The 18960-nt window shown below is 37.5% G+C and overlaps 1 protein-coding gene across 1 annotated transcript in view; it reads left to right on the top strand.

Moving 5' to 3' along the window:
• Positions 1–8880: 8880 nt before the first annotated feature.
• The window catches only part of LOC127524045 (testican-2-like), a 40063-nt gene continuing 29983 nt past the window's right edge, over positions 8881–18960 (top strand). The window contains exon 1 of the mRNA XM_051915356.1: positions 8881–9202. Coding sequence (XP_051771316.1) covers positions 9026–9202 — 177 coding nt within the window. The 5' untranslated portion in view covers positions 8881–9025. The remainder of the gene's footprint in view (positions 9203–18960) is intronic.

Here is an 18960-nt window from a genome sequence, read left to right as displayed (position 1 = left end):
TTTGAGCTCAGATTCTCCTCTTGCTGGAGAAGAACTGAGATTTATGCTAATGAATAAGTCAGCCTCTTAAAATGCAGTATAATAGTTCACATATTTGGAAATAGTTCAGCTAAAAATGGTTGTTTGCCAGGATGTAATTAGCGGCTCATTATAAATGCACTGATGCTGTCAGCGCAAATGAGATCATGAGTTTAATAAAGACAGGACTGTATTACTGTAAGTGACACTACGAATCTGTCTCTGAATTATCTCCACTTTATTTAAAAATATGACTATGCCATTTACAGCTAGTTTGATATTTGATCAAACCTCACTAAGTTGAGCGTGTCTTATATGTCAGATATTAAGAGAGCTCACAGAACTCAAGCGGATCTGATCGTTCACGTCTGTCATGTTGCTGGTTAACTCTTGCGGTCATCTCTCGCTAGAGATCTTGGACTAATGAGATTTAGATTGACTCACAATATGACAGATGATTTGAAGGTAAGTTGCCTGATTTTTGAACAGGTTCTCCAAATGCGTCAGAGGTCAGGGGTCGACTCATGATTCAGATCTGCGGGGACGCAGAAATCTCCAGAGCGTCAGCGTTCCCCTCGACTCACTGCTGATCACAGCGTGAAAAATGAAACTTACTGCTTTTAGAAAAACAGTTTGTATTTGAATCTGCACATGATTGTGGGTTGATCGGTCTCTTTACTGTGGTTTTTAAACTTGCATATATGTATACATGTGTGTGTATATATATATATATATATATATATATTAGTGCTGTCAAATCGATTAATCACATCTAACATAAAAGTTTGTGTGTGTGTGTATATATATATATATATATATATATATATATATAATGTTTTTTTATTTTTATATTTTCCATTTTCATTTAAATGTTAGTTAAAATTTAGCCATTTTGTCATCTTTATTTTTTTGTTATAAATATGTTTATCTAATTTTTATTTTTATTTAATTTCATTTAATGTTTTAATTTCATTTAATGCAAAAATATTTTATGGTTTTAGTCTTAAGCCCAAAGTATACTTCACTTTTTACATGAGGTGAATTTCGCTATCAGAAGAGTACGCGCACTGCCGGATTTAGCCCAAAGTATACTTTGTTTTTTGTTTTTTACACGTGTACGCAAGCGTAGGCGAACAGTCGAACACGCAGCCTTGCAAAGTATACTTCATTTGACTCGTACGCACACACAGGCGTTTCGAGCAATCTCTCGCCACGAGTTACACAGCAAAATCCCCAGAGTTAAATCAACTCTGCTCAGATTACATATGGTCCCTCTCTCTATAGTGTTAAAGTAAAACTGAAGCAGAGTTAAAGTTAATGAGATTAATTAAGTTATGATTGAGCATTAGTGATGAACACCTGCTGTTAACAAGCAGAATTACTGAAGAGAAACACAATAACTACAAATGACTTCCAGCCACAGCCTTAGATGAAATCAACTGAAGATAAAAGACATTAAATTTCTCAAAATCTGAAAAACAACTTCACAAACAGCATATTATCTCATTAACTGTAACTCTGCTTCAGTGTTATTTTAACTCTATGTAGAGAGGGACCGTATGTTCTCTGAGCAGAGTTGATTTAACTCTGGGGATTTTGCTGTGTACAACCCATTAAATTTGCATGTGCGACCTGCGCGTACAAAGTTACGCGGTTACGTACTCTTCTGATGACGGAATTCGCGTCACGTGCATTGTACGCTGACCCTCGTGTACGGGTAAAAAGTGAAGTATACTTTGGGCTTTTTTGTAAACGCGTGTACTTTGTACGCACAGGTCGCACGTGCGTATTTAATTTTTTTGCAGTAATTAGTTTATCCACAAGGTGGCAACACTGCCCTGGGGGCATCTGCATAAATAGAACAGACCGGAACGACGAGAGATTGTGCGAAGAGGTTAAAAAGTACCATCATTTGTACAACTGTAGCATGAAAGAATACAAAGATGTTTACATGAGTTGTAACTCGTGGCGAGAGATTGCTCAAAACTGTGTATGCGTTGAACACCTGTGTATGCGTACGAGTCAAGTGAAGTATGTTTTGCGAGGCTGTGCGTTCGACTGTGCGTGTACGCTAGCGTACACGTAAAACAAAAACGAAGTATTTCAGCTTTAGTTAGCTATAATAACCCTTACTGTATCTCATAATGCAGTGCGTTAAATTTCCAGTGTGAGGAAAGATAATGCAAGCAATTACAGCTGCAATTTTTTTTTTCTTCAGTATCTTTTTCTTGATTTGGGATTTGAACAGACTGCACCAAACAATTTTTGGGACGTGCATGCCTTTAATTTTATTTTAACAAGACTGCCAAAATGTACACAAACTTGGATTAAATGCAAATTAATTCTGATAACTGATGAAGTCACTAAATTAAACATGCTGTGAGATAACGATGATGAAGCATGCTGTATCACTTACTATTTATAAAATAATTGCCATGTTGGTGGAAAGACCAAAAATGTCATCTTTTTTTATTTTAAAACTTGTGATTCTATTTCTACTTGTAGTCATTAACTCACTTGACTGTATGCCGATGTGAAACCAGTTTCTTTAGGAGATGTTTTCATGAAAAGACACTGTTTCTCAAAGGCAGCAGTAATTGTCAGATGAAGACCAGCACCCTGTCCTGATGTCAACCAGCACCAGTGAGTAACTCATGAGTCAGCGCTGCCCACATTAAACCTCCTGTCCTACATGTAAATGGGAGAATTCTCATCTAACTCTTTAAAATTACTCTGTAAATTTTTTTTGATCAAAATTAACAATTTTTATCAGTTACATTCATCCGCACAGTCATGCAGAGCCAAAGCACAACCAAAACAGTGTTCTTCCGCAAAATGCAAGCAGTTTTGTTTTTTTAACCGCTAGAGGGCCAAAAGTAAGTTACGTAGTGCACCTTTAAATGAAAGATTTTACTCAATGACATCTGAGATTCATCAGGTAGGATTTTTTTAGGGGTTCAAGTGCGTAGCGCTGAAACTCTATTGTAATTGTTAAAATTTCCAAGGATCATCATTCTCCCTTAAAAGTGATCAGACCAAACCGTAAGTCGTAGAGACATGAAACTTTGAGAGCTGGTAGTACTCACACCATCTACAACGTCACCAAGGCTCGCCCCGATCGGCCTGACGGGGGCGCTACAGCGGTCAAAATAACTCCTAAACTCTGTCTGATATTGTTTGCTCAAGATGGACAAAATGCATGCCTTGGATTCGATCATCGAAATTTTTGGGTATTTTTGATTTTGCAAAGTCCTAGGTTTTTGGCCTGATCAGAACCAAACCAGTGCAGTGAGATTCTCTGGAGTCTGATTGTCAATAATTATCAAAAAAAAGTTGAAATTTCGATTCATGGTCTCTAAGTGCCGCCAAAACGTTCAAAGTGGGCGGAGCCACTTTTATTAAAATGGCTATAACTCGTGAACGGAATGAGATATTTTTGCTAAATTTGGCACATCTGTGTAAGAGCTCATTCTGTGGTCGTGTGAAAAAGGACGCGGCGACTGGCCACTTGGTGGCGCTATAACAGGAAAAAAACTTGAAAATGGCTATAACTACTTAACCATTAGTCCGACTGACTTGAAAACTGGCATGCAGTGTCTTTGTCCAAGGTGCCATGATTGTTTATGAGGACATTGACGTATCTCAAAAAACATGTCCGCCATCGGCCAGTGAAGTTTGAACAGCTATCAGACAAGGTTAACGGAGGCCGATCGGAATGAAACTCGCTGGGCCTGTTTGACTCACGGCCCTAGAGGCCTGTGAGAAATTCTAAAGAAATTGGCCACCGGGGGGCGCCTTTGCGTTTTTCATGTGCGTAAAGGATGGTGTCTCTTGTGATTTTTCGCACACGCCCACGACATTCATACCACATGGTAGAACTCCTCATTTTGAGCAACTTTGCCTCTAGGGCCGCCGCTGTCCATCGAATGGTTCATTAAATATTGGAGATTATTTCAAAAAACAACCTAGGACTAGTTCGCCAAAGTTTTTGGCTCAACCTCGATAACTGTTAAAAAGCTTTAAAAAACATATATTTCCTATGGTAAATTGCCTGTATTGGCTGTAAATGGTCTTTTCCATCTATGATTAAGATGGTTACAGTCTTGCTAAATAAAACATAATACCGTTTTAGGCCTTAAAGCGCTTGAACCCCAATAATTGCTGCTCGCAGCTATATTTTCTCATAGAGGTTACACTCTTCGCTCTGGTCTTTATATTTAAAGTTGAATGTCTCTTCTCTGTTCTTCTCTTTATCAGGAGCGATGCAGTGTCAGCGATTCTCACCATCTCCAGGTTTGCAGTGAGTCGCATGAACTAAATGTTTCTTTTTCAGCTGAATAATGCTGCCAACAGACGCTTTTATTTCACTATATAGAGGCAGTGAACTCTAACATGATTTCACATCTTCCCACTCAATAAATCAGCGTTGAGTTAAGGCCGTGGGCTTCTTTCACACATGCAGGATTCTCCACCCACCTGCAACCTCCACATCTCATTCACAAGCTGTTTCAACAACCTCTCACAATTCATGAACGCTTCTCATTTATTATCTTCAGACATCTTTGATGAAGCGCAAGCGTTTTATATTCGCATGTCATGTAACAGTAAACCCATTTCAATCTGAAGGATCTGTTAACTAGCACATGATTTCTCTGAGGGTTTAAACATAATATTGAGGATGTATTTCCAATTAATAAAAGGCTACCTCACATACATAAACGCTGCTGGGATGCTTTTGTTTTACTCAGTGCTTTCCTTATTCTTTTTATAACATCTCCGTTGTCACTGCGATCAGGTTTAGTGGCAGATTTATTTAAGATATGTTCATTTGAAAGGGGTTCAATTGTAATGCTGCATAAATAAGTAAGAGTTGATTATTTGACACTAGGCCACCGTATTGATTTTCTGGGATCATAAATATGTTTGTAAATATATGTTTCCAAATTGTACGTTTTGAAAGACATCCGGCAGGAGTTTGATTTACTAAACAACCTATTTATATTTCACTGAGATGCATGGATAAATAAAATGTGAGATTATTGTAGAGAAAGCGGATTATTGTGATTTCGATCTAAACCTGCAACTAATAATATTCTGTTCCAGAACTGACTGATTTATGTCGCTAGTTCAGAAATGTGTTATCAGACCTTTGAAATGGCACAATAATCTATCTTTAAACTCTTGTATGAAATGAGGAACATGTCCATTTCACACACACATATGCTGGATATGTGTGTAGATGATGGTATAATCTCGGATTATTAAATCCTCATATGTTCATTAGACTAATCTTTGGTTTATTCTAGTAAATATTCCACTAAAAATAGACGAAACTCAGTGCTGAAACGATCTGTTGCTGTGGTGAATGAGAGTTTGAATACCCTGCATTATTATTACTAACAAAAATACCATAGTATTACCATGTTTTTGACATGTACTATGGCAATACCATAACCATTGCATTCTTTGAAGTACCTTGTACCATGGAAATAACACATAGTTTTAGGCTTATTTATGAATATTTTAATGTGGCAATCATTCAATACCATGATATATATCAAAGTATGGAATTACCACTGGTACCATCACTGGATTTTGTTTTAATTACATTTAGTTAAAGGGTTAGTTCACCCAAAAATGAAAATTCTGCCATTTATTACTCACCCTCATGCCGTTCCACACCCGTAAGACCTTCGTTCATCTTCAGAAAGCAAATTGAGATATTTTTGTTGAAATCCGATGGCTCAGTGAGGCCTGCATAGCCAGCAATGACATTTCCTCTCTCAAGATCCATTAATGTACTAAAAACATATTTAAATCAGTTCATGTGAGTACAGTGGTTCAATATTAATATTATAAAGCGACGAGAATATTTTTGGTGCGCCAAAAAAATAAAAATAACGACTTGTATAGTGATGGCCGATTTCAAAACACTGCTTCATGAAGCTTCGGAGAGTTATGAATCAGCGTGTCGAATCAGTGGTTCGGAGCGCCAAAGTCACGTGATTTCAGCAGTTTGGCGGTTTGACACGTGATCCGAATCATGATTCGACACGCTGATTCATAACGCTCCGAAGCTTCCTGAAGCAGTGTTTTGAAATCGGCCATCACTATATAAGTCGTTATTTTGTTTTTTTGGCGCACCAAAAATATTCTCGTCGCTTTATAATATTAATATTGAACCACTGTACTCACATGAACTGATTTAAATATGTTTTTAGTACATTAATGGATCTCGAGAGAGGAAATGTCATTGCTGGCTATGTAGGCCTCACGGAGCCATCGGATTTCAACAAAAATATCTTAATTTGTGTTCCGAAGATGAACGAAGGTCTTACGGGTGTGGAACGACATGAAGGTGAGTAATAAATGACATTATTTTCATTTTTGGTTGAACTAACCCTTTAAGTTTTTTCACCTATATATATATATATATACAGGTGCTGGTCATATAATTAGAATATCATCAAAAAGTTGATTTATTTCACTAATTCCATTCAAAAAGTGAAACTTGTATTTTATATTCATTCATTACACACAGACTGATATATTTCAAATGTTTATTTCTTTTAATTTTGATGATTATAACTGACAACTAAGGAAAATCCCAAATTCAGTATCTCAGAAAATTAGAATATTACTTAAGACCAATACAAAGAAAGGATTTTTAGAAATCTTGGCCAACTGAAAAGTATGAACATGAAAAGTATGAGCATGTACAGCACTCAATACTTAGTTGGGGCTCCTTTTGCCTGAATTACTGCAGCAATGCGGCGTGGCATGGAGTCGATCAGTCTGTGGCACTGCTCAGGTGTTATAAGAGCCCAGGTTGCTCTGATAGTGGCCTTCAGCTCTTCTGCATTGTTGGGTCTGGCATATCGCATCTTCCTCTTCACAATACCCCATAGATTTTCTATGGGGTTAAGGTCAGGCGAGTTTGCTGGCCAATTAAGAACAGGGATACCATGGTCCTTAAACCAGGTACTGGCAGCTTTGGCACTGTGTGCAGGTGCCAAGTCCTGTTGGAAAATGAAATCTGCATCTCCATAAAGTTGGTCAACAGCAGGAAGCATGAAGTGCTCCAAAACTTCCTGGTATATGGCTGCGTTGACCTTGGACCTCAGAAAACACAGTGGACCAACACCAGCAGATGACATGGCACCCCAAACCATCACTGACTGTGGAAACTTTACACTGGACCTCAAGCAACGTGGATTGTGTGCCTCTCCTCTCTTCCTCCAGACTCTGGGACCCTGATTTCCAAAGGAAATGCAAAATTTACTTTCATCAGAGAACATAACTTTGGACCACTCAGCAGCAGTCCAGTCCTTTTTGTCTTTAGCCCAGGCGAGACACTTCTGACGCTGTCTGTTGTTCAAGAGTGGCTTGACACAAGGAATGCGACAGCTGAAACCCACGTCTTGCATACGTCTGTGCGTAGTGGTTCTTGAAGCACTGACTCCAGCTGCAGTCCACTCTTTGTGAATCTCCCCCACATTTTTGAATGGGTTTTGTTTCACAATCCTCTCCAGGGTGCGGTTATCGCTATTGCTTGTACACTTTTTTCTACCACATCTTTTTTCTTCCCTTCGCCTCTCTATTAATGTGCTTGGACACAGAGTTCTGTGAACAGCCAGCCTCTTTTGCAATGACCTTTTCTGTCTTGCCCTCCTTGTGCAAAGTGTCAATGGTCGTCTTTTGGACAACTGTCAAGTCAGCAGTCTTCCCCATGATTGTGTAGCCTACAGAACTAGACTGAGAGACCATTTAAAGGCCTTTGCAGGTGTTTTGAGTTAATTAGCTGATTAGAGTGTGGCACCAGGTGTCTTCAATATTGAACCTTTTCACAATATTCTAATTTTCTGAGATACTGAATTTGGGATTTTCCTTAGTTGTCAGTTATAATCATCAAAATTAAAAGAAATAAACATTTGAAATATATCAGTCTGTGTGTAATGAATGAATAAAATATACAAGTTTCACTTTTTGAATGGAATTAGTGAAATAAATCAACTTTTTGATGATATTCTAATTATATGACCAGCACCTGTATATATATATATATATATAATATGTATTAGAGATGTACCGATATATCGGCAAATAATCGGTATCGGCCGATAAAAGCAAATTTTCACACTATCGGCTATCGGCTGATAATTTAAAAACAGCCAATAGTCAGGGCCGATATATCCTGTCAATCAAAAGAGGGCAGAAAAATGCACTGAATTTGCGCTTTGTGTAAAGAAAATGCTAAGAAACTGGTTTGATGTTCAATATTAATAGTAATTATATGAATTAATAACAATCAGAAAGTTTGTTAATTAGTATATTAATTTAATCTAATGTGTTTATAACTGACACAGTTACTCTGAAACAAGTTGATGAAAAATAAAGTATAGAAAGAATTAAAAATATAATGATTCATTATTTATTATAGGCTAATGAAATTATTATTAATTTAAAAGAAGCTATAAAAGGCACAACGCCCAAATTATCGGTATCGTTATTGGTATCGCTATCGGCAGATATCACTGAATAATCGGCTATCGTTAATGGTGGAAAAATTTAGTATCGGTGCATCTCATATATATATATATATATATATATATATATATATAACATACCAATGTATTAAATGTTTAACATATAGATTAACATATCCATGTCCAATAATGTTAGTAACTAGGCTATATGTTATTCCATCGAATACCATGAGTTTACCATGCTAAATATGTAAAAATGGTAATATTATGGTATTTTGGTCCTTATTTTTATCGAACCGAATAGAAGACGCTATTTCGTGAATGTCAGCATTGATTAATTTAATTGCCTCAGTTCAACGACAGATGCGCACAGATGCTGTTGACGCAGCGCACTGGACAGCGACTCTCTCGCGCGCGCGCCCGCGCGCTCTCTCATTCTTCAGTTCGACCGTTGCGCGTCACCTGAGCAGATATCAGACCATCGCCTCGGATCTCTCGTGTTTATTCGTGAGAAACGGATCATGATGAGAGGTTTATCTGTTGTTCAGCTGCTGCTCGTGACAATGAGCGCGTCTCTGATGAGCGCGAGGGAAGCGCGGGAGATCGGCGGCGGGAATTTCATGGAAGATGAGCAGCAGTGGCTCTCCACCGTCCACCAGTACAGCCGCACGGTCAAGCACTGGAACCGCTTCAGAGACGTGAGTTTCTCCGCCGTTGGACACAGTGTAATGTCTGTCTGTTTTAAATCAGTGTATTATTTTGGGTATTTATCTACTTGCAAATTCAACTGAACACATAATCTGACTGAACTGCAGCATTGTAAGGGTAGCCTATATTTTTAAAGTATCGATTAACACCTTTTAAAGTCTTGACTGCAAAAATGCCGTTTAACGTTTCCACCGTTGCTGCCATTAATAACGATTCTGTTCATTTAATATATTAACCCCTATAGTGGGGCATGTTGTCACAGTGGAAACCTTATTGGCACTGATTTGAGGTTTTTTGTTGTTGTTGTTGTATGGAACAAAAAACAAAACATTTGTATTATAGGCTGCGAGCAAAACTGATATAAAACAGTTATAGAAATAGAAAGAAGTTATCAATTCATCATATTGAATTTTAAATGTTTGAAGCCAAACTGATGTACAGAGATGCAGACTTTGTGACAACTAGCCCCGGTCTCTGCTATTATTGCAATGCAAGCTTAAGTATGAAAGTGATTATAATTATTTTTAATTTATTTATTGACAAATAACATAGACTAGTCTTACATCTTAGTGTTGCATGATTTATTTTTATGTGGTTTCCAAATAGGGATGCAGGGTGTATCTATTTGAAACCGTAATTGTCATCGACCCACATACTTTTAATTAATTAAATTTAATATTATTTTAATTCATTTTGATTTACTGATATCTGTCGATAATGAATATTTATCGTGATTAATACTGAAAATATTTATTTAGTTGTGGACTTGAGTTTTTTTTTTTTTTTAAGATTACTTTTGCTTCATCTATGGTAGCTTATACTACCTTCGCGTGCTATCGGAATTATCGTAAATACGAGTTTACTAGTTAAAAATTGGACATGAACGCCCCCTCAAGTTCCCGAGTTTGGCGGGCCATAAACTTTCAATATGGCGGAGGGAAGAACGATTGCTTCTGTGACTAATATTCTTTATTAGTTTTTCCACAAAAGCTACATCGCCTTTCTTCCGTTAAAGTAGTGCATATTTACATAACCATTTGAAGCATATTATATGTTTTATTCACAGTAAGAATAGCCTGTATTTGACCGAAATTACAGAATCTAAATAGCGCGGTGAATGTTTATATTGTTGTCAATGAATTGGATGCTAAATATAATTTGGCTTTAATAAGATTTTCTCAATAAATAGGCAAGAATAAACTTGGTGTCCTCCGTGATTCCTGTTATTCCCGCCAACAAAGAATTTAAATGTGACGAGCTCGTAATCATGAAGTGGGAAGTAGGAAATTTCCAATAGCAGTAAAGTCGGCATGAGATGGAAGTTGTGCTAATCTTTTCTTCCCTATTGTGATGTATATCTGAGGGAAACGCTTCTCAAACAAGAACAAATGTAGGACGGGGCTTAATTTTGTTTGTGGGGAATTGATTGGATGGTTGTGGTTTGCTATTGGTGGATCTCATGTGAGTGACAGGTTGCCCCGCCCTCATCATCAGAGAAGAGAAGAGATGCTGCAAGAGGGAGGAGAAGATATTCTGATTCAAGATTACCAGAAATATGAATATGAATATGTGCAGCGAAAATATTCCATACTTTTTTTTTCTTTTCCATGAAAATAGTGAAGAACCTTTAACATCTATAGAACTTTTCCATTGCACAGAAGGTTCTTCATAGCGAAAAATGGTTCTTTAGATCAATAAAATCAGTGATGAGCTGATCACTGAAAGGTTCTTCTTTGGCATCGCTGTGAAAACTCCCTTTTTTTAAGAATGTAGTGAGAATTATTATTTCAGGTGTTTGTTTTAGGGTAAGACACGTGTTTTATGTTCATCTGTATTATGATCATTGTAGTTTACACAGATGTAGTCTATTTTTTTTTTGGCAAAGCTGCAAGAAAACGTTCCCTACTCTTTTCCACACACAATCTCACCTCATCTCCATTACGCTGTTAGGAAGAGAGAGAGTGGGAAACGGAGGAAACAAGTGAGAGGTAGTGAGAAATGACAGCTGAAGTCTCGTCTTCTCCCCGAGGCCCTCCTGTCTGGATGAGTTAGCGCTACAAAGACAGACATTGTGTGTTTTGTGTTTATTCCCAAAAGACACCTTGGGAACTGTCATTCAGTGCAGGACCGACTCCGGTGACATGCGAGGGCCAGAGACTGTGTGCGTGTTATTAGACCAAGAGTTCTGGTTTGAGCTGCGCAGTCGATACGCCGGTGATCTTGGGTAACTCCACGATGTGATTGGTTAGTTGTAGGGCTGTTTTGATTCTGCCGTTGACAAACTACAGGTTTTGTTGTGTTGTGCAGCTCCACGTTAATCTAAAATCAACTCATCGTTCTGTGGAAGCTTGTTTCCGCCTCAGAATAAAAAAATAAATAAAAAAGGTAATTGCGACTTTTTATCTCACAATTCAGACAGTTAAAAATAAATATTCTTTATTGGCATCTTTGGTTCCATGAAGAAACTTCAACATCCATGGAATCTTTCCGTTCCACAAAAGGTTCTTTAAAATGGTCCTTTTAAGAACTGATCACTGAAAGGTTCTTTGGGGAACCAGAAATGGTTCTTCTATGGAATCACTGCTAAAAAAACCTGTTTTGGAGCCTTTTAAAAGTGTAACTCATATTATTACAGTTTAATTATTGAGCTGTTTTTTTCCTTGCATGTTTGTGACAAACTCTGAAAGTGAATGGTCACAAAAACATGATGAGACATTGTTTTTGTATATTTTCTTTTTATAAGGGTTAAAAACTACCCAAACGCTGGGTTGTTCCGTCTGACCCAGGATCTGGGTAACGCAAAAACTACCCAAACGCCGGGTTGTTCCGTCTGACCCAGGATCTGGGTAACGCAAAACTACCCAAACGCCGGGTTGTTCCGTCTGACCCAGGATCTGGGTAACGCAAAAACTACCCAAACGCCGGGTTGTTCCGTCTGACCCAAGATCTGGGTAACGCAAAAACTACCCAAACGCCGGGTTGTTCCGTCTGACCCAGGATCTGGGTAACGCAAAACTACCCAAACGCCGGGTTGTTCCGTCTGACCCAGGAGCTGGGTAACGCAAAAACTACCCAAACGCCGGGTTGTTCCGTCTGACCCAAGATCTGGGTAACGCAAAAACTACCCAAACACCGGGTTGTTCCGTCTGACCCAGGATCTGGGTAACGCAAAAACTACCCAAACGCCGGGTTGTTCCGTCTGACCCAGGATCTGGGTAACGCAAAAACTACCCAAACGCCGGGTTGTTCCGTCTGACCCAGGATCTGGGTAACGCAAAACTACCCAAACGCCGGGTTGTTCCGTCTGACCCAGGAGCTGGGTAACGCAAAAACTACCCAAACGCCGGGTTGTTCCGTCTGACCCAGGATCTGGGTAACGCAAAATCTACCCAAACGCTGGGTTGTTCCGTCTGACCCAAGATCTGGGTAACGCAAAAACTACTCAAACGCTGGGTTGTTCCGTCTGACCCAGGATCTGGGTAACGCAAAAACTACCCAAACGCTGGGTTGTTCCGTCTGACCCAGGATCTGGGTAACACAAAATCTACCCAAACGCTGGGTTGTTCCGTCTGATCAAAGACCCAAGATCTGGGTAATGCAAAACTACCCAAACACCGGGTTGTTCCGTCTGACCCAGGATCTGGGTAACACAAAAACTACCCAAACACTGAGAAAATAACCCCAAAAAATTACCCAAAAGGCTCAACCCATCAAGATGTTTTAGAGTAGATAATAATGTATTCAGATTTTCCATTGAGGTCAAGTTGTTTGAAGTCATTTGATCAGTGCCACTGTCAGATTGCTAACAATTTGATTAATACAATGTCATATTGCAGTTGATCAGTCAGCTTGTGAGTAAAAAGTGACAAAGGTACAAGACAGCTTATTTGCTTCCTAAAACACTATCCATTACGCTGAGCTGAACGCACAAGGATATGGTGATGCATGATGAATATTGTGTGAATAAATCCTGCGTCTTTCAAACTTCAGAAGTTTCACGCTGGTCAGAGGTGAAATCTGGAGTGTTATAATGTGAATGATGGGCTGATGCATTGTGCCATATGCCAGACTAGAGATGTTTTCTCACACTAATGATGTGTGTGTGTGATTAATGCTTCTGTGTGACATGTTTATTCACACTCCTAACACTGTAAACACCGTCTATGAGCCTCATGCTACACTTCTTTACAGTAGGCAGTCTTGTGTTTCTTCTCGTCTCCTTGTGTTTGTTAGTACAGGCTGCATGACAAAATACATTTCCAAAAGTCAAATTGTGAGTGTTTTGTGCTTACTGCATGTTAAATGTGGACCCTGAATACTAGAAAAATGCAAGAGTATTTTGAAATCTGTCAGGTGATTCACTGAGGAAAGTCGACTCCGTAAGCAGCTGACTGATGCTCCTGTCACGTTAGCACCTGTTTTTGCATAATGTGATGCAAATCCCAAACTTCAGAACAGATTCGAGCACAATTAGCTGAAGCTGCTGAAGGGAAGTGTCACTCAAACGTTACGGCGCGGACTGAGTAATATCTGTGCACCGAAGCAGTGATTGATTAATAGCTCTGCAGCGCGGCATCATTGTTATTAATAACAGCACTATCCCCAAGACAATCGTTAGGAAAGCAGCGTCTCATCTCCATCAGTTATGAAGAATCTGTTATGTTGCAGTCATGTTTCAGACAGATTTCTTTACTCTGATAATACAGCGTCTTGCACAGATGGTTGTTTCACAGAAAAATATGGGGAATGTGCTGAGAATGATTTGTTGCAACTGCTGTGAATAAGTCGGATTAAAGGGAGTTTGTTGCATGTAACTGTTTAATTCATGGTGTAACTACTAGAGAAGTGAGGTGTAGATTTGTCTTTGCATTTTTGGATGAGAAGAATTTATTAAACTAGTTAAGTGAATTTACAGTTAGTCTGCTCTGAACTAGGCAGTAAATATAAATGTTAAAAAAGATTTGTTTGTTTTTGCAGCAATACTGTAGATGAACCATTTTTGGTTCTCAAAAGTGTGAGCTTAAATAGCGAGCTTCATAGTCGACCTGACGTTTGCTACCCATTTTAGTTTTGTAATGTGGCGTATTTCTGAGTGAAAAGGAAAAACGACTTGTTTTATTTAAGGGGAATTGACTGGATGAAGATAAACTAGGGTTGTGCATCATTCAGAATTAAATTAAATTAAGATGAATTGCTTTGTTTTCCTCATTTGTGGGAAGTAGCTTTGGAGAAAAGTGTCTGCTAAATGAATAAATATAAAAGGAGAATTCTTTTTAAATTCCAGTTCAATTCCAGAGGTGACAAACAGGACGCAAAATTGCAATTCAAATTTGAATGTAAGGAAGTAGAAATATTTTTCAAGATAATCTTTGAATATTGGCTTGTTTAAAAGTTAAAAAACAAAAACAAAACAAGTTTTAAAAGCCTTGAATGTTTATATATCTGAAATGTATGGAAACTTGTTTCCGCCACTAAATAAAAAAATAAAAAAGGTAATTGCAACTTTTTATCTCACAATTCGGACTTTTTTCTCTGCGTGATATAAAGTCAGAATTGCGTGATATAAAGTCAGAATTGCGAGATATAAAGTCAGAATTGCGTGATATAAAGTCAGAATTGCGTGATATAAAGTCAGAATTGCGTTATAAAGTCAGAATTGCGAGATATAAAGTCAGAATTGCGAGATATAAAGTCAGAATTGCGAGATACAAAGTCAGAATTACGAGTTATAAAGTCAGAATTGCGAGATATAAAGTCAGAATTACGAGATATAAAGTCAGAATTGCGTGATATAAAGTCAGAATTGCGTGATATAAAGTCAGAATTGCGTGATATAAAGTCAGAATTGCGTTATAAAGTCAGAATTGCGAGATATAAAGTCAGAATTGCGAGATATAAAGTCAGAATTGCGAGATACAAAGTCAGAATTACGAGTTATAAAGTCAGAATTGCGAGATATAAAGTCAGAATTACGAGATATAAAGTCAGAATTGCGAGATATAAAGTCAGAATTGCGTGATATAAAGTCAGAATTGTATGATATAAAGTCAGAATTGCGAGATATAAAGTCAGAATTGCGAGATATAAAGTCAGAATTGTGTGATATAAAGTCAGAATTGCGAGATATAAAGTCAGAATTGCGACATATAAAGTCAGAATTGCGAGATATAAAGTCAGAATTGCGTGATATAAAGTCAGAATTGCGAGATATAAAGTCAGAATTGCGAGTTATAAAGTCAGAATTGCGAGATATAAAGTCAGAATTACGTGATATAAAGTCAGAATTACGTGATATAAAGTCAGAATTGCGTGATACAAAGTCAGAATTACGTGATATAAAGTCAGAATTGCGAGATATAAAGTCAGAATTATGAGATATAAAGCAATTCTGACTTTTTTTTCTCACAAAAAATCTGAATTGTAAGGTAAAAAGTCACAATTACCTTTTTTATTTTTATTTCATGGCAGAAACAAGCTGTCATAGAAATGCCATCTGTTTTTTTTGTTTTTTTTTGTGGCCAAATCAATTCAAATTCCTATTTATTGAAAGGGAGCCGGTAGCTTTTATTGTTGTTTTTATTGTTTTAGCAGATAAAAAAAAGAAGAAGCAGCTACTGATAGAGACACATAAGCCCAATAGCGTATGTGTTGATGTCTGTGCTTTTGGTTTTTCATGTGTGTTAATGAGAAACTAGTTAGTTAAAGCCTGATTGTTTTTATGTTTCTGCTGAATCATTCATGATGGCATGACTTCATTTTGGGAGTTTGTGGATTTAAGTCTGAACAGGATGAGATCACTTTCCTCTTTGTACCTCGAATATGTTGTGTTCTTCTGTTTACAGGTAAACACTTTATTACCATATATGGTAAACGGTTCAGGAAGTGGGTGTGGCATGAGCTTCTTGTCCTTCTAAAAGCTTTACTGGTTACTGGGGCTTATTTTACATTCAGGACACATTGTACATAAAAGAACAGAAATCTTGTAGCTGTCAGAGACAGTGGATGGTCTTGTCTTATTTTTTAGTTGTTATAGCAACCATAGGAATGTTGCAGGAGTGTTTTAATGGAAACACTTTACAATAGAGACCCAATGCATGCATTAATGAGCAATATGTTTATTACAGTATCATTGTTAATGTTAGCTCAAGTTCTATAAGTAAATTAACAGATACAAATTTAGGTTTTAATAATGCATTGTATGAAACACCACCTAAATAAAGTATACCATGGTAATGAATACTTAAAAACTATGGTATATGGTATTGAGTGGAAGTACAGTACTGTTTTAGATAGTATAACTAAGAAAGAAACAACAAAAAGAGTGTGCATGTACATGTGAAGTAATTTACGTGCAGCCATGCTCTTTTTATTCTGTTATTTAGTGTCAGACTGACTGAATTTTATTTATTTAGAGCTAGACTCGAGTTCTCGTTAGGCCTGTTTGTTCAGTCCGTTAATGTGGATGTGAACGCATAAACTCTTGCTTCACTGCCACCATGATGGTGCTTAATTCTTAATGATGCATCTGCTCTCAGCACCTGGCCTTTAAATTTTCATCATCAGAAACCTTTCACCCCGTCTGCAGCTCTCGGTATCGCTGTATAAAACCAGCACACATACTGAAGGGGACACTGAGGAGTCTTGTTTGTCCTTCTGCATATGCTTGCAGTCAGACAGCAGGGGATTGTGGGTAATTGCTCTTGCCCAGGGCGATGTGACCAATGCGTCTGCCCTCCACTGCCCACACTAGTTTTGCTGCTCTGGCGCAGGTTAGAGGATGTTTTAAAAGGGACGCGTCCTGTTTGCAAAAGAGAGTATAGATGATACACACTGAAGTGCCCCCTTTTTTAAAGAAAGGCTCCTAGTTTTGTTTTGGAGTCTCCTACAGTAGTTTTACACGCTAAAAAAACACGTTGCAGCATCAGCTCTTTTCTGAAACCGTTCGATCAAAGATTTGGTCTCTGTAAACCCCGCCTTTCTGAGAGCTGCTCTGCTCTGATTGGTCAGATGGCTCAGTCTGTTGTGATTGGTCGAAAACCAAATGCTCTTATCTGAATCTCAGCTCTTGATACGAACCGTAACGATGGCGTCGGTTTTACCGTATCAATCTCATCAAGTGGATTTGCTTTGGTAGCAGAAAACAGCGTCTTCTCGATATGAACAACACGAACCAAACTCTTCCAGTCTCAGATACAACTACAGTGATTGAGGGCGGGGCAAAGAGATGCTATTCAGCCAATGAAATGCATAGGTTGGCGTTATGCAAATTAGTTCAGCAGGAAGTGAGACTGGAATTACTGACGACTCGTTTCAGTCGGGGCTTTAATCATAAAGGTAATTTAATCATATTACTATTGTTTTGCATTAAGAAGTGCAGTTATTAATAATATTACATGTTTATTTATCGGAAATGTGACAGTAAAGCACTGAGCTTGAATTGAGATGTTAAAATTAACTTTTATTGACAACAGTAACATGCAAAAACCTAGGGAAAAATGTAAATATTTTACTCTTATTAAATGTACCATACTGAACTGACCGGCAACTTCAGTGATTATAAAATGAGTGCTTTTTACTTGCTTTCAGTGTAATTTAGTCACAATTTTGAGAAAAGTTTTTGTTTTTCATGAGACTCGGTGACTTTTCCCCCATATATTAGGGAGTGGAAATGGCTAATGAGCCAATAATTGCTTCTTTGCCGCCATCTACTGGTTATACTGGTCATTTAATGTCTTTTTAAATAAAAATTTGTTTGCCACGAAGTGTTCCTTCATCTTTAAACTTTTAGTTTTACAAATCATCACATTAAAAATAACATTAAAATTGGATCATACTTGGAGATTTGAAGTGCTGAAAAAAAAATTCAGCTAGTTAAATAATGCAAGACTTGATTTTGGTTGAAAATTAAATGGATGATGAAGTGTTTCTTTATGAGAATTGGTTGGAAAGTAAGATGAATTCTTTCACAGGTGTTACATTTTGATTATAATAATAAAAAATATCGCCTTCATAATCTTTTATTTAAAATAACATGCACTGATGGGATTATTCACAATAACTCCAGGAACATGAGTTTAGAAAATAAATAGGACAAATTTTAATTTCATGGTGACTTTAACAACCTAATTCATGTTTTTTTTTTTTTTTTTTTTCAGTTTGCTACTTTCTCAATACAAAGCTAGATATATTTTTTCAGTCCAGCTTTACGTACATATGCAGTTTCTGGTGATTTTTGCACATGCAATGAAAGTATAGAAATGTACTTGTCATTAAGCGTCAGGATTGATGTTGTTAAGCAGAAGGTCTGTGCCTGTTGAGTTTTATCATGTTTGTGCGTAGAGAAGGGATATTGTTGAAATGCATCATTTAGTAAACGATGGATAGTAAACAAACACACAATGATTCACATCAGTTTGTCAACACACTCTCAGATTCAATGCATATGCAAGAAACAGCTTTGCTTTTGAGTGGCCAGATTTATATGTGTTTGTGTGAGAGAGCTTGTTAATATTTCTTGAGACAGACGGTAATGGTTATGCCGATATCAGGCTCAGCTGTTACAGAAGCAGAAACGTATGGAAATATAATGCAAAAGCAATCTGGAAGTATATGTGAAAGCAAACATGAATGTTATGTTGTGTTGTGCACAAACTCGCTTCATTTTGATGATATTTTTCAGAAAACAAAACTTACTATCTGAAGCCATTTTGCTTCTCCAGTAAATGTATCTTGATTTAAGAATGTTTAG

This window comes from Ctenopharyngodon idella, chromosome 12, assembly GCF_019924925.1.
Source record: "Ctenopharyngodon idella isolate HZGC_01 chromosome 12, HZGC01, whole genome shotgun sequence".
In the NCBI taxonomy this organism is placed as follows: domain Eukaryota; kingdom Metazoa; phylum Chordata; class Actinopteri; order Cypriniformes; family Xenocyprididae; genus Ctenopharyngodon; species Ctenopharyngodon idella.
This window is presented reverse-complemented; position numbering and strand designations above follow the sequence as displayed.